The sequence below is a fragment of the Manis pentadactyla genome, chromosome 14, assembly GCF_030020395.1.
Source record: "Manis pentadactyla isolate mManPen7 chromosome 14, mManPen7.hap1, whole genome shotgun sequence".
Taxonomy (NCBI): domain Eukaryota; kingdom Metazoa; phylum Chordata; class Mammalia; order Pholidota; family Manidae; genus Manis; species Manis pentadactyla.
Window position 1 is genome coordinate 85,072,982 of NC_080032.1, and position 15,695 is coordinate 85,088,676.

Genomic DNA, 15,695 nt, shown 5'->3' on the forward strand with positions numbered 1-15,695 from the left:
GCATCTATGCTATATAAGCATACAAAAGTCAGTTCTGTTGTCTGAAAAAGGATCACAAACTTCAGGGTCCGTTTAAGATTAAAGTACAGGCCCACAAGCTCAGAGCACAAACTGAATTCTTCTACAGCACAGACCAAATGGGGCTTCCTTGAGCGGAAAGGGTGGCAAGACCAGCTTCTCTGGCTCCTGGGAACACAGCCTCAAGACTGGAGGCTGGCAGCTGCTGACTGGCGTGATGTAGAGTCAAATAACTTGTTGTAAGGGGTGAGTTTCAGGCTGTATCTGCGAAATAAATATCTCCAGGTGGTTTCCTAGAAAAACCTATACTTAGCACGTTAACCTACTTTAGCAAATAAATATATAATGTGAAGCCCATTATTAATGAAAGATAAGCACGTATGTGTGCGTATGTGCACACACGCACGTCTGAAACCTGGTTTTGCCAACTAGTTTGTTATGCGCTCTAGACCAGGGGTCAACAAACTTACCTGCAAAGGGCCAAAGAGAAACTATTTTATTAGTCTTTGTAGGCCAAGAGGTAAAACTTAGAATATTACTTTTATAACAAGAGAGAAAACCAATTTTCAGTGATTTTTATTGACAAATTCAAAATACAATGTAGTATTTTTTATAATATGGTAATACGAAGAATGGGATTCTTTGGGAAGTGGGAGATAACATTTCTCTTAACTGGAGTCCGAAGTTAGTGTCCCTGTCATCAGATCGGTTTTAAACGCTCAACTCTAAAAACTGTTCTCAGCTCACAGACTGTACAAAAACAGGTGGTAGGCTGGCAGGCCGTAGTCTGCTGACCACTAAAGCCTCTTAAAGCGTCTGATGAGGGAGGGGCCAGTTATATTTCCAAACTATCACAGCTGACTATTTTACACAATCATGTTTTGGGGAGTCATCAGTAAGTCGCATTGCTTTAAAAGTTGCTAAGTGCTTCCTGGGGCCCTCCGTGCTCATCGTGAACCACTAACAGAACTGCCTGCAAACAAGCGCTGTTCCGGGGACTGTGCTGAGCTCCGCCAGCCGAGGACTCGAGCAGTAGGAAATGGAAGAGGACCCACTGCTTTCCATATGTGTATAATAAAACCACCACTTGGTTTTGTTCCTTTTCTTAGCCAGTGATTTATATAGTGGGCAAAGCAGAGAACCATAAATGGCTCTACAAAGGGTTATTCCAGTTATTTAAGCTTTTAAATTATCTCAGATTCCAGGACAAAGCTGACAGTCAGTACTTACCTTTTGGCCGTTTGCTTCTTACGCAGTGGATGTTGGTACAGCGTGGTGCTTACAGGGTCAGCCCCGCATCCAGACCCAGTGCTAGCATGCCGGCTCCAGGCTGGGTGATCCTGTGAAAGCTAGCTCATCTCTGAACCTCACAGATAGTGAAAGTGGTAACTTCTCAGTGTTGGCATGAGGATGAGTGAATGAAATAATACATGTAGTGAACTAAGAAATGTACCTGTGTAGTAAGCAGCAGTAAATGCTTTATTTAAATTCAGTGTCTAGTAATAGAGTTAGAATTGCCTTACACATTTTCCCATGCTAGTCGTAGGTCTAGATGAGTGTTCAAATAATAATTGCCAGTGAACCTTTTTTGGCAATCCAAAGAGACATTTTATATAAACACACTGCACTTTGTGAACGTGCCCTTAAGTTGATTTGCTTCTCTGTCTGGCTCGTTTGCACTCATCCTCTTTCTCTCTCTCCCCATCATATCCTTCTAGATTGAATCAGCAGAAGTGTCTGGGAACAGTGTGGTCTGCAGCTTTCTTCAATATACGGAGAAGTCAAAACCTTGGCAGAAAGCTTGGTGTGTGATCCCCAAACAGGACCCCCTCGTGCTGTACATGTACGGCGCCCCCCAGGTATCTAAGCTGCATTTTTCTGAAGGGATGAAGGTCATGGAGGCAGGAGGCGAGTAGACACTGGACTCGGAACCCTTCTGTTGCTCAGTTACAGAATGAGAGAGCTCAGCGTCACTGTGTTTCATTACAATTGAAAAGTATTAAGTCCAAACCTATCGGGCATTATGCTAAGTGAAATAAGTCAGAGAAAGACAAATAGCATATGATTCCACTTATATGTGGAATTTAAAAAACAAAACAGAACAAAACAGAAATAGACTCATCAACACAGAGCACAGACAGGTGGTTGGTATGGGGGATGTGGGGACAGGTGACATAGGGGATAAAAAGGTACAAACTTCCAATTACAAAATAAATGAGCCACAGGGATGAAAGTACAGCATAGGGAATATAGTCAGTGTTGTTGTGATATCTTTATATGATGACGCGTGGCCACTTAACCACGGTAAGCATTTAATGACATACATAACTGTCAAATCTGTGTTCCTCTGAAACCAATATAATATATGGCAACTAAACTTCAGTTGTTAAAAAAAGTATGTGCAATTTAAATATATTTTCATGAAAATTAAAGAAATGCAAAAATAAAAATTATTTTTAAGTTAGAGAAAGAAAAGTAATCAGTAAAATTCAACTTCATTGAAACCAGCTGATTCCTTTTATAGCCAATAATCCCTTCACCTTGTGCATCATTTGCCCCCCTCTCTCGTTCCCATGCAGGGGGGTTGAGGAAAGTGAGTTGAACTAGGAAAGAGCATGAGAAGCCGGGCAGGGGGTGGCGGTGGGAGTGAAGCGTGGGAGAAGCGAGGAGGGGGAGGAAATGACAGTAAGCCTTTTTTTTCTTCTTTCTCTGAATGGATGGATACCTGAATAAGAAAGGAATTTTGGAGGAAGGGGAATTTAAGTCAACCTTGGGTCAGCATTTATTCAGTAACAGTATTTTGAGAACCACGTGTGCATGGATCTGAGCTGAATCTCTGGGAACCGCAGACGTGCAATGCCGGGTTTAGCTTCTAACCAGAGCAGCACCAGGCACTGTGGACTGTATTGAGCTTGCTTAACACTTAAACCAACTGTGTGTTACCTGGAAACACATAAAACTTTAAATGTATCTGCTTTGTTTTAGCCCATATCTACATTAAGGGGTAGTAAAACTTCATTTTGGAAAGAGACTAAAAATGCCAACATATGTATTTTATTCTATTTTATCTTCTTTCCTATAACTTTTCCTGTCCACAAATTGATGCATTAAAGAATGAATCACCAAATAAAACATATTTGGTAATGGAATCATCATTAACATTTGCTGGTTTTACACAATCATGACGATTATTTTGTTCTCTTTTCCATCTGAATGAAGAGCTGGGTGGACTCCCTCCCTCACAGAGAGGAGGTGCAGGGTCAGTGAGTCCTAGCTCAGTGAGGTGTCAGTTCTTATTCATTCATTCATTCATCCAGCACTATCAGGGCCTCAGTCTGGGCACTGTGCTAAGCGTGGGGCGACCATCTCTGTCCATGGAGAGCTCACTGTGCGAGTCTGTGGGGAGCGGGGCCAGGAGAGGGTTTAGAAGGAGCCCCATCGTGAAGGGCCGTGCCTAGCGTGCCCGTAAGTCTCACGCTCTTACACACCATGTTTTTCCTTAGGATGTCAGAGCCCAGGCCACCGTCCCCCTCCTGGGCTACACTGTGGACGATATGCCGAGAAGCGCAGACCTGCCCCACAGCTTCAAACTGACCCAGTCCAAGTCTGTGCACAGCTTTGCCGCAGACAGTGAGGAGCTGAAACAGAAGTGGCTCAGAGTCATCCTTTTAGCTGTCACAGGTGAGACGCCAGATGGCCCTGCCAAGCACCCGGACGCCTTGGATGACCATTCTGAACCAAAAAAGTATGAACCCAAAAAATCAGAATGGTGAACCCCAAGACCAGCCACAGTGTGGGGGGGAGTCTCAAGATTTACAGCTCAAGACATTCCCAGCTCTCCTTACTCATCTCTTAGCACTTTATGTTGAAAAATACAGGCTCATAAATGCATCTTTTGGGGGTCCACTTCCCCATGTTTCTGTACTCTTATGGAATGAATGCGCAGAGCCATCCTGCCACTCAAAGTTGGAAATAATGTGAAAAATGGAGCAGTTTGTAACGAGCTCTTCCTTGATGGTGTCCTTTCTGTCTTGAAGATAGTGGTGACAATTGATTCTGTCATGATCAGGTTAGGGTAGCCCACTTTCATTTAAGAAATCCTTTACTGTCTTCTCTGTCACATGTAGAACTTGTAATGTTTGAAAGATATACCTCCATGTTGCCAAAATAGACGCATGATTAAAAAAAATACAGGGACAGTTTAGGCTATTGTATTAACTTATTTAATTTAGTTCGTAAAACTCAAGCTGCATAAAAACGTGTTCCTTTAAAACAAAAGATAAAGGGCAGATTGTTGGTGTTCAAATTTTTGACTTATTAAAAAAAAAGATAATAGTTGTTTTTGTAGAAATACTCCTAAGAATAAAATATCTTAAGTATATAGCAATTATGTGTATATAGCATTAAATATAAATATATATACATATATATATACTATACATGCTTTTCTCTTCAGCTCTAGGTTCCTATTTGTCTCTATAATTTATTTTTTAAATATAAAGCATGTTTCATCTGGGGACTGAACAGTGTTCTAAACTTAAGAAATGTTTTTGGTGATTTATGTTTAACTGATCGACATCTTAAGGGTATTGATATTTTTATAATAAGAAAAAGCAGGAATTTATGTGGCATGGGATATATTAGTTCCAACAGTATTTTTGAAGTACTATTTTTTTGTTCTGTGCCTATTTAAAACAGTGCCTCTTTTTGAAGGTGCTAATAATAACCTATTTAAATATAAGATGAGGGTTTAATTATTGCTTCAGTCTTGATTATTATGAGATAATAATATGCATATTCTGAGATACATGAGATGATCAAAGTTCATACAGGTTGTTTTATCTTTCACAATCCTATAATTGTTGCAGCGGTTAGTATCAGCACATATAAAAATTCCTACCAAAACCTGAACTGTACGAAATACCTGACCTTATGCAGAACTGGGACATATGGAAACTACATTTATTGTAAGATTTTATTTCTCCATAAGACTGTTGAGTATGACGAAATGAGGACTATATATAATGAGCACTTCAGATGACTGTGTGGGCCTTTCCTTTGCTAGATCTGAAACAAAATCACATGTGAGACCTGTGTTTGAGGCAGTTGGCAGATATTGAAAGAAGTGTATGCTCAACTGTTTAAACCACCTCAGTAAAGAAGAGGAGGGTATGCAGTACTGAAAAGCAGTATTCTCCTGGCAGGTTTGGGGAAGGTACAAGATGATTGAAGAGATTCTGAGCTCTTCTCTCCCCTTTACCATCTGAGGGATTTCAATAGAAAAAATACGATTTCTTGCATGAAGGTTGCCTTTCAGTGTATTGGTAGTTGAGATTAAAATCCCACATTAAGTTGGCTGTTTAACTTAATCCTTCTCTCAGATGAGGTTTTTTCCCCCACGTACCCTGTCATGCCTCAAACAGTATCATTTCTCAGTACTTCAGTCTCCCAGAAATCCACAAGAATGATCCTTTGCCTTTGAGGTTTACACCTTCAGTGTAAAATGGATTCACTCAGAACTTGAGACTGTCATGCTTTATCAGGCCCTGTTGGTTGAAGAAATATTTGGAATCTCCTTTCCCCCACCCCCAAGGAGCAGGTATACTAATTATGGCTGGCACCAGGTCTTCCTCTGTGAAAGGAATAATACCAGCCATGATCGTAAATTAACATTAAACCAAATACTTGGAGCCAAAAAAGAGATGAAGGAAGCTTCTTAGGCCCTATTAAATCAGAGACAGACTAGAAGAAATGTTTACGTTGCTCCTCTTTCCGAGTGGCTAGCTGGGTGTGTGCACCGCGTGTGTGTGCATGCACGGATGGCTGTGTAGGAGGCTAAGTGTAGCCATACATGATGCTCTGGTTTTCTTAACCTCAAGAAAAGAGGAGCAATAAGAATGTAGAACGGTTATCAGGAGAAGATGACTTTCGTACATGTGGACAGAACAATGGGAATGGAAGGGCCAGGTAGAAGGTTTATGGGCCAGATTATTTCTGAAAACTCTTTCAGACTAGAAGACTCCACTTTCCACTGAGTTCTTCTCTTAGGGTGGACACAAGTTTTGGCTCAGGACATTACCAGTGTTATTTAATTTAGATTATTGAAAGAATATTTGGGTAGCGAGAATAAATAGTATCATGATTTTAACTTTTATTATCTTCAAAAAAAACCAGAAATATTTGCACCAGGAGAGAATTTCTGGTTACCCAGTAACCATCTTCACGTTCCACTCCTTGTTCTTTAGACAAACACAAAGGGAAGCAATGAAACAGCCTTACCTGTTTCCCTCAAAGAACCACCAATGCTCATGCTTGGAGGAGGTTAAAGGAACCTCCTCATCGTTTAGTGAGCCCTCAACTAAATCAGAAGGCCCCAAGGGGTGATGGGTCACAAGAATTAGCTATGTCTTCCAGTTGCTGAGATATCTGAGCAGTCATGACAAACTGAACCTAAAAAACTAATGGATTGCCTTCTTTCTTTCTCAAACCGGCTTTCCATATGGGTCTTTCTCTTTACTTTTTCTAATTTGGTGCTTCCAAGTCATCTTTAAAGTGCCCTTCCTCCAAACTCAAAAAGTACTTCTTTGATAAAAGTTGCTATTCATTACAAAACGTTCCAATTTTTTAAACTTAAATGTCACTTCCATTGGAAGTCTGCCATTCGGTATATTAAGTACAAAATGTAGTGCAGACCAATCTCCAGGTTTTAAGTGGGACTCAGCAATGAAGGATGCCACCAGCCACTTTTGTAATAATGGCATCTACAGTGCCATCATGTATGCAAGCAATAAAACTCTTCAGGGTATGTTTTTATATTGACAATTTTAATATGGATGCCTGTAGCCACAAGCATGTAGAGAATTAACCTCTCCAGAAGTGATCCTGTAATTCAGAATGCTGAGCATAAGGTGGAGAAGGTAGGGGTGGAGGGAGGCATTATTCCTTGGATTCAAATAACTATCAAAAGCATTTTTACTTCTGAAAAGGGTGTGGATGGTGAACCAACACATCTGCACTACTTACCAAGCTACGTTTAGTTTTCCACAAACTTTAACACAGCATGCAGGTTGGTGTACTCATCTTCACTGGGTGACCTAAACCCATTTTTTTTAATACCCCGTTTTTAAAAATTACCAAACTTTTTGCAAGAACCAACCTTTTCAGTGTACCCTGCTCCCATATATAGGTGTACATTTGGATTTTTTTAAAAAATACTTGTTGTAGCCCTAAGTATATAAAAACTACAAACTTCACAGTATTACAGGGCTGTTGAAGATCCGCTGATGCCTTCTGAAACCTTATAACAAAAATATGTCTGCAAGTTCACGATTCTGTTTCTCTCGTCTACTTTGTGGAAACAGGGTTTATTTTGTTTTGTTTTCCCTTCAAATATTGGATCTCATTTCTGGTTATATTCAAAGCCTTAAGTTCTTACTCTGAGCATATTGTCTGTGATAACTGTAATAATGATTTTCTGAACTGGATATATCCGGAGCAAAGAGCACTGATAGGGACAAATAAACATCTCGGGAACAAAGGTCTTTATTGTCATTGCTGCAGGTACCCTTGCTATAATGCTATAATAGAAGATTAATTAAAATTCCCAGCATCACATGATGTTTGTGTTAGCGGGTCTAAAAGTAAGCACATTATATTTATAAGCTAAAATTAAAAGGCAAGAGGGCCTTAATGTTTTTATTCTCAAATTTTGTATTCTTGTAGAATGTATTAATAGGGAAACTGCGCTAACCGGTTCTTAGGACTGGGTCAACATCCAGAGTAGATCGTGTTACTTCTCATTCTCATCCAATTTTAATAGGAACAAATTGCTTTTTATTGTCATATTGCTGTCTACGATAGATTCTCCAGACTTAGAAAATGTAAGATATATGTAAAAACACTATTGATTTCCAATTCTGTTTTTCCACAGGAATGAAATTTTTAATAGAAACTGGTCTTTTTAACTATTTTAATATAAGTGTACTTGGATTTTTAGTATCATTCATTCTGATGTATGCCCCGTGATCATACTGTCACGAGGCTATAACTTTGCTTCCTTCACTGACACGGTAAAGAGGGATAAGGTTAGGGACTGAAACAGGCAAGAATGAGCAGAAAGGCGAGGTGGACAGAAGGAGACCAGAGCTGGAGCAATGTAAAGAGAAAAATCCTTAAATTGCAGAAGGAATTTGAACTCTAAAATATAAATCTGTATCACTGAATACCGGTAGGACCTGTTGCACCAGGCCTTTGCCTCGGCATCTCAGTTATTCCATTGGTGTCTTGTCATCCCTTCCTTTTCCTTGATGCTTAAAAAAAATTTTTTTTTTCATTCAGTTGGGCCATTTTTTGCACTGTTTGCTGAGATTTTTTTTAAAACCCTCAAAAGTCAATCATGGTCTTCTAACGTTTTGGACTGAGTATTTGGCAAAATGCAATGTCTTTTCTGGTTTGAGATGAAGTAGCACATGGCTTCTCAAGATAGTTCGTGACATGTTGGGTCCCTGAGAGTTACGTGACGGTATACCCCTTCCTAAAATTCATTCTGATAGATTTAGTGGGAAGTTAAATCAAGAAGTATAACTGTAGCATATTTTAAGTGAAACCAAATACATAGAGTGATATATAGAGGTTTGGGAAGAAGTGTCATAGAGTATCTGGGGACCATTATAACAGAATTGCATTATATATTACACATTATGTGGGTGTTGGAATGTATCACTTTGGGGGAGGGCCTCCACGCATTAGCAATCATGTCTGAATATAAAACATTTTTTAAAAACCAAACTAGCATTTCATTTTATGAGTGACAATTGACTGATAATTTTGAGTAAGTGTTATCTGGATTTTTGAATTGTTGACTGATCAGTTTGAAAAGGTGTGTTATCAGAATTTTCGAGTTAACTCAAATGTGAAAAAGCATACACGAAAAGTAATTTTTCTTTTCTAGCTATATGAATGTAAAATACTTTGCATATAGTGTATATATTGTGTAACATATGTATATTTGGTCAAAGGCATAGAATTGGAAACTGTAAAATTAAGCACTTTAATTCCTATTAAATGTTATGCATTTGTATCTTGTAAATAAATACATCCTTAAATGAATTCTAAAGACTTAGATGTTATTTAAACTAGGATTATATATGTTTGGTTATAGTGATTTTGTCTGTCAGAAATTTTGGTTGGCTCAGGAAAAAAGTTACTCTGACCGGGACTGCTGCCCCTCTGGTCTCTGATCTCCACCAGAACTTGTGGAAGTTGTTCAAGAGTGTGTGGCAGAAGCCAAGAGAAAGGGGTCTTCTCCCTGTGAAAACCCCAAGGCTAGATCTCCAGGAACCCGTCATAGCGCACCACACTGTTCTGGGAAATGACCGCCTTACTCCCGACTTTATGGGGCGCGCCTATAGTGGTCGGCCTTACACAGTGACACAGACGTGCAAATGGAAGTCAAAGAAAATGTGTTTGCGTCTTAGTCCTGCTATTTCCTGTTTTGTGTCTATAGACAGTTTACCTCAATCCCACTAATAAACTCTCGTGATCATTCCCCAAAAAAGGACCCTTGGGGAGCATGAAACGCTACACAAATAGTGGTCCATGGAACACTTTATTGGGTTTTTACCTTGGCTTTTGATTTAAACAATAAAAAGATACCCCAAAAAGAAATCCTCAGCAACTTTTAGTATGATTTCATAAGCAAAATATTTCCAGAGATAATCCTTTTTAGAAGTTTATTACCTTTGGTAGGACCTAAGGAACTAACTGATACTTGGAAGCAGTTGGCATCAGCGGAAGAATTCCTTCAAATGTTGCCCTCGGCTCATCAGTATGACCTGCTTGGGTCCCCCTTACACCAGAGTGGAAACACCGTGAAGAGGATTTCTCAGTTTCTAAGGAACGTAAGACTAACCTGCAGATCTTGTTAAACTACAGATTCTGGTTTTATTTTAATAAAATTTAGCAGGTTTGTGATGATACGGTTCTCACGAGATCTCAGTTAATGTTGATGCTCTTCAGTTCTTTCAGGACAAGCTCGAAGCAGGAAGGACTGTGTCGTAGACAACTGGCTAGAAGTCCTTGGCTCGGCCCCTCAGCTGTTTGTGACTTGAGACACAAATGCTTTCTTGAAAAGTTGTGGGACTTAAATGAGACAATGTTCTAGTGTATTGTCTGCCCCATGAGAGACATACAGCACATAATTTTTAATTTTTTTTTGTTATCATTAATCTATACTTACATGACGAATATTATGTTTACTAGGCTCTCCCCTATACCAGGTCCCCCCTATAAACCCCTTTACAGTCACTGTCCATCAGCATAGCAAAATGTTGTAGAATCACTACTTGCCTTCTCTGTGTTGTACAGCCCTCCCCTTTCTCCCACCCCCCCATGCATGCTAATCTTAATACCCCACTTCTTCTCCCCCCCCTTATCCCTCCCTACCCACCCATCCTCCCCAGTCCCTTTCCCTTTGGTACCTGTTAGTCCATTCTTGAGTTCTGTGATTCTGCTGCTGTTTTGTTCCTTCAGTTTTTCCTTTGTTCTTATACTCCACAGATGAGTGAAATCATTTGGTATTTCTCTTTCTCCACTTGGCTTGTTTCACTGAGCATAATACCCTCCAGCTCCATCCATGTTGCTGCAAATGGTAGGATTTGCCCTTTTCTTATGGCTGAGTAGTATTCCATTGTGTATATGTACCACTTCTTCTTTATCCATTCATCTGTCGATGGACATTTAGGTTGCTTCCAATTCTTGGCTATTTTAAGTAGTGCTGCAATAAACATAGGGGTGCATTGGTCTTTTTCAAACTTGATTGCTGCATTCTTAGGGTAAATTCCTAGGAGTGCAATTCCTGGGTCAAATGGTAAGTCTGTTTTGAGCATTTTGATGTACCTCCATACTGATTTCCACAATGGTTGAACTAATTTACATTCCCACCAGCAGTGTAGGAGGGTTCCCCTTTCTCCACAGCCTCGCCAACATTTGTTGTTGTTTGTCTTTTGGATGGCAGCCATCCTTACTGGTGTGAGGTGATACCTCATTGTAGTTTTAATTTGCATTTCTCTGATAATTAGCGATGTGGAGCATCTTTTCATGTGTCTGTTGGCCATCTGTATTTCTTTTTTGGAGAACTGTCTGTTCAGTTCCTCTGCCCATTTTTTAATTGGGTTATTTGCTTTTTGTTTGTTGAGGCGTGAGAGCTCCTTATATATTCTGGACGTCAAGCCTTTATCGGATGTGTCATTTTCAAATATATTCTCCCATACTGTAGGGATCCTTCTTGTTCTATTGATGGTGTCCTTTGCTGTACAGAAGCTTTTCAGCTTAATATAGTCCCACTTGTTCATTTTTGCTGTTGTTTTCCTTGCCCGGGGAGATATGTTCAAGAAGAGGTCACTCATGTTTACGTCTAAGAGGTTTTTGCCTATGTTTTTTTCCAGGAGTTTAATGGATTCATGACTTACATTCAGGTCTTTGATCCATTTTGAGTTTACTTTTGTATATGGGGTTAGACAATGGTCCAGTTTCATTCTCCTACATGTAGCTGTCCAGTTTTCCCTGCACCATCTGCTGAAGAGACTGTCATTTCACCATTGTATGTCCATGGCTCCTTTATCAAATATTAATTGACCATATATGTCTGGGTTAAGGTCTGGATTCTCTAGTCTGTTCCATTGGTCTGTGGCTCTGTTCTTGTGCCAGTACCAAATTGTCTTGATTACTATGGCTTTATAGTAGAGCTCGAAATTGGGGAGTGAGATCCCCCCTACTTTATTCTTCTTTCTCAGGATTGCTTTGGCTATTCGGGGTCTTTGGTGTTTCCATATGAATTTTTGAATTATTTGTTCCAGTTCATTGAAGAATGTTGCTGGTAGTTCCATAGGGATTGCATCAAATCTGTATATTGCTTTGGGCAGGATGGCCATTTTGATGATATTAATTCTTCCTAGCCATGAGCATGGGATGAGTTTCCATCTATTAGTGTCCCCTTTAATTTCTCTTAAGAGTGACTTGTAGTTTTCAGAGTATAAGTCTTTCACTTCTTTGGTTAGGTTTATTCCTAGGTATTTTATTTTTTTTGATGCAATTGTGAATGGAGTTGTTTTCCTGATTTCTCTTTCTGTTGGTTCATTGTTAGTGTATAGGAAAGCCACAGATTTCTGTGTGTTGATTTTGTATCCTGCAACTTTGCTGTATTCCGATATCAGTTCCAGTAGTTTTGGGGTGGAGTCTTTAGGGTTTTTTATGTACAGTATCATGTCATCTGCAAATAGTGACAGTTTAACTTCTTCTTTACCAATCTGGATTCCTCGTATTTTCTTGTTTTGTCTGATTGCCGTGGCTAGGACCTCCAGTACTATGTTAAATAACAGTGGGGAGAGTGGGCATCCCTGTCTAGTTCCCGATCTCAGAGGAAAAGCTTTCAGCTTCTCGCTGTTCAATATAATGTTGGTTGTGGGTTTATCATAAATGGCCTTTATTATGTAGAGGTACTTGCCCTCTATTCCCATTTTGCTGAGAGTTTTTATCATGAATGGATGTTGAACTTTGTCAAATGCTTTTTCAGCATCTATGGAGATGATCATGTGGTTTTTGTCTTTCATTTTGTTGATGTGGTGGATGATGTTGATGGACTTTCGAATGTTGTACCATCCTTGCATCCCTGGGATGAATCCCACTTGGTCATGGTGTATGATCCTTTTGATGTATCTTTGAATTCGGTTTGCTAATATTTTGTTGAGTATTTTTGCATCTACGTTCATCAGGGATATTGGTCTGTAGTTTTCTTTTTTGGTGGGGTCTTTGCCTGGTTTTGGTATTAGAGTGATGTTAGCTTCATAGAATGAGTTTGGGAGTATCCCGTCCTCTTCTATTTTTGGAAAACTTTAAGGAGAATGGGTATTATGTCTTCCCTGTATGTCTGATAAAATTCCGAAGTGAATCCATCTGGCCCAGGGGTTTTGTTCTTTGGTAGTTTTTTTATTACCACTTCAATTTCGTTGCTGGTAATTGGTCTGTTTAGATTTTCTCTTTCTTTCTGGGTCAATCTTGGAAGGTTGTATTTTTCTAGGAAGTTGTCCATTTCTCCTAGGTTTCCCAGCTTGTTAGCATATAGGTTTTCATAGTATTCTCTAATAATTCTTTGTATTTATGCGGGGTCCGTTGTGATTTTTCCTTTCTTGTTTCTGATACTGTTGATTTGTGTTGACTCTCTTTTCCTCTTAATAAGTCTGGCTAGAGGCTTATCAATTTTGTTTATTTTCTCGAAGAACCAGCTCTTGGTTTCATTGATTTTTGCTATTGTTTTATTCTTCTCAATTTTATTTATTTCTTCTCTGATCTTTATTATGTCCCTCCTTCTGCTGACCTTAGGCCTCATTTGTTCTTCTTTTTCCAATTTCGATAATTGTGACATTAGACCATTCATTTGGGATTGTTCTTCCTTTTTTAAATATGCCTATTGCTATATACTTTCCTCTTAAGACTGCTTTTGCTGTGTCCCACAGAAGTTGGGGCTTTGTGTTGTTGTTGTCATTTGTTTCCATATATTGCTGGATCTCCATTTTGATTTGGTCATTGATCCATTGATTATTTAGGAGGTGTTGTTAAGCCTCCATGTGTTTGTGAGCCTTTTTGCTTTCTTTGTACAGTTTATTTCTAGTTTTATGCCTTTGTGGTCTGGAAAGTTGGTTGGTAGGATTTCAATCTTTTGGAATTTACTGAGGCTTTTTATGGCCTAGTATATGGTCTATTCTGGAGAATGTTCCATGTGCACTTGAGAAGAATGTGTATCATGTTGCTTTTGGATGTAGAGTTCTGTAGATGTCTATTAGGTCCATCTGTTCTAGTGTGTTGTTCAGTGCCTCTGTGTCCTTACTTATTTTTTGTCTGGTGGATCTGTCCTTTGGAGTGAGTGGTGTGTTGAAGTCTCCTAGAATGAACACATTGCATTCTATTTCCTCCTTGAGTTCTGTTAGTATTTGTTTCAGGTATGTTGGTGCTCCTGTATTGGGTTCATATATATTTATAATGGTTATATCCTCTTGTTGGACTGAGCCCTTTATCATTATGTAATGTCCTTCTTTGTCTTTTGTTAACTTTCTTTATTTTGAAGTCTGTTTTGTCTGATACCAGAATTGCAACACCTGCTTTCTTCTCTCTGTTGTTTGCATGAAATATCTTTTTCCATCCCTTGACTTTAAGTCTGTGCATGTCTTTGGGTTTGAGGTGAGTTTCTTGTAAGCAGCATATGGATGGATCTTGCTTTTTTATCCATTCTATTACTCTGTGTCTTTTGATTGGTGCATTCAGTCCATTTACATTTAGGGTGATTATTGAAAGGTATGAATTTATTGCCATTGCAGGCTTTAAGTTTGTGGTTACCAAAGGTTCAGGGTTAGCTTCTTTACTATCTTACTGTCTAACTTAACTCGCTTGTTGAGCTATTATAAACGCGGTCTGATGATTCTTTATTTCTCTCCTTTCTTATTCCTCCTCCTCCCTTCTTCATATGTTGGGTGTTTTGTTCTGTGCTCTTTTTAGGAGTGCTCCCATCTAGAGCAGTCCCTGTAGGATGCCCTGAAGAGGTGGTTTGTGGGAGGCAAATTCCCTCAACTTTTGCTTGTCTGGGAATTGTTTAATCCCTCCTTCATATTTAAATGATATTCGTGCTGGATACAGTAGTCTTGGTTCGAGGCCCTTCTGTTTCATTGCATTAAGTATATCATGCCGTTCTCTTCTGGCCTGTAGGGTTTCTTTTGAGAAGTCTGATGATAGCCTGATGGGTTTTCCTTCATAGGTGACCTTTTTTTTCTCTCTGACTGCCTTTAATACTCTGTCCTTGTCTTTGATCTTTGCCATTTTAATTATTATGTGTCTTGGTGTTGCCCTCCTTGGATCCCTTGTCATGGGAGTTCTGTGTACCTCTGTGGTCTGAGAGGCCATTTCTTCCCCTAGTTTGGGGAAGTTTTTGGCAATTATTTCTTCAAAGACACTTTCTATCCCTTTGTCTGTCTCTTCTCCTTCTGGTATCCCTATAATGCATATATTATTCCTTTTTGATTGGTCACTCAGCTCTCTTAAAATTCTTTCATTCCTGAAGATCCTTTTATCTCTCTCTGCATCAGCTTCTCTGCGTTCCTGTTCTCTGTTTTCTAGTCCATTAATGGTCTCTTGCATCTCATCCATTCTGTTTTGAAGTCCTTCCAGAGCTTGTTTTATTTCTGAATTCTCCTTCCTTAGTTCTTGCATATTTCTCTGCAAGTCCATCAGCATGGTTATGACTTTTGTTTTGAATTCTTTTTCAGGAAGGCTGGTTAAATCTATCTCCCCAGGTTCCTTCTTAGGGGAAGATGTAGCAGATGCCGAAGTTGTCTGGGTTAGTCTTCTCTGGATCATATTTTTTTGCCTTTTCATGTTGACAGGTGCTATTGACTGTCAGCTGGGAGGGCCAAACTTTTCACTTGCTACTGGCCTTTCTTTACTGGGACAACTGCGACCCCTAGTGGCTTGTGTTGGGTAATTGCGTGTAGGCTGGGTCTGTATCTTGCCCGGCGGGTATGGAGGAAGCTCCCTTGCTGAGGGCGTGGCCAGCCTCAGGCGGCTGCTCTGCTTTCGCAGCACCCGGAGGGGTAATGGACCCGGGGGTGGGGGTGGGGGCTGTTTGGCTGTTT

General features: G+C 39.7%; 1 protein-coding gene across 9 annotated transcripts in view; it reads left to right on the forward strand.

Annotated features, from left to right (window-relative positions):
- Positions 1-9,126, forward strand: part of FGD4 (FYVE, RhoGEF and PH domain containing 4) — a 188,314-nt gene extending 179,188 nt beyond the window's left edge. For all 9 annotated transcript variants that reach the window (XM_036889359.2, XM_057491979.1, XM_036889366.2 and 6 more), the window contains 2 exons: positions 1,737-1,877; positions 3,522-9,126. In XM_036889359.2, the coding sequence (XP_036745254.2) occupies positions 1,737-1,877; positions 3,522-3,791 (411 nt within the window). In that variant the 3' untranslated portion in view covers positions 3,792-9,126. The remainder of the gene's footprint in view (positions 1-1,736; positions 1,878-3,521) is intronic.
- Positions 9,127-15,695: the final 6,569 nt, after the last annotated feature.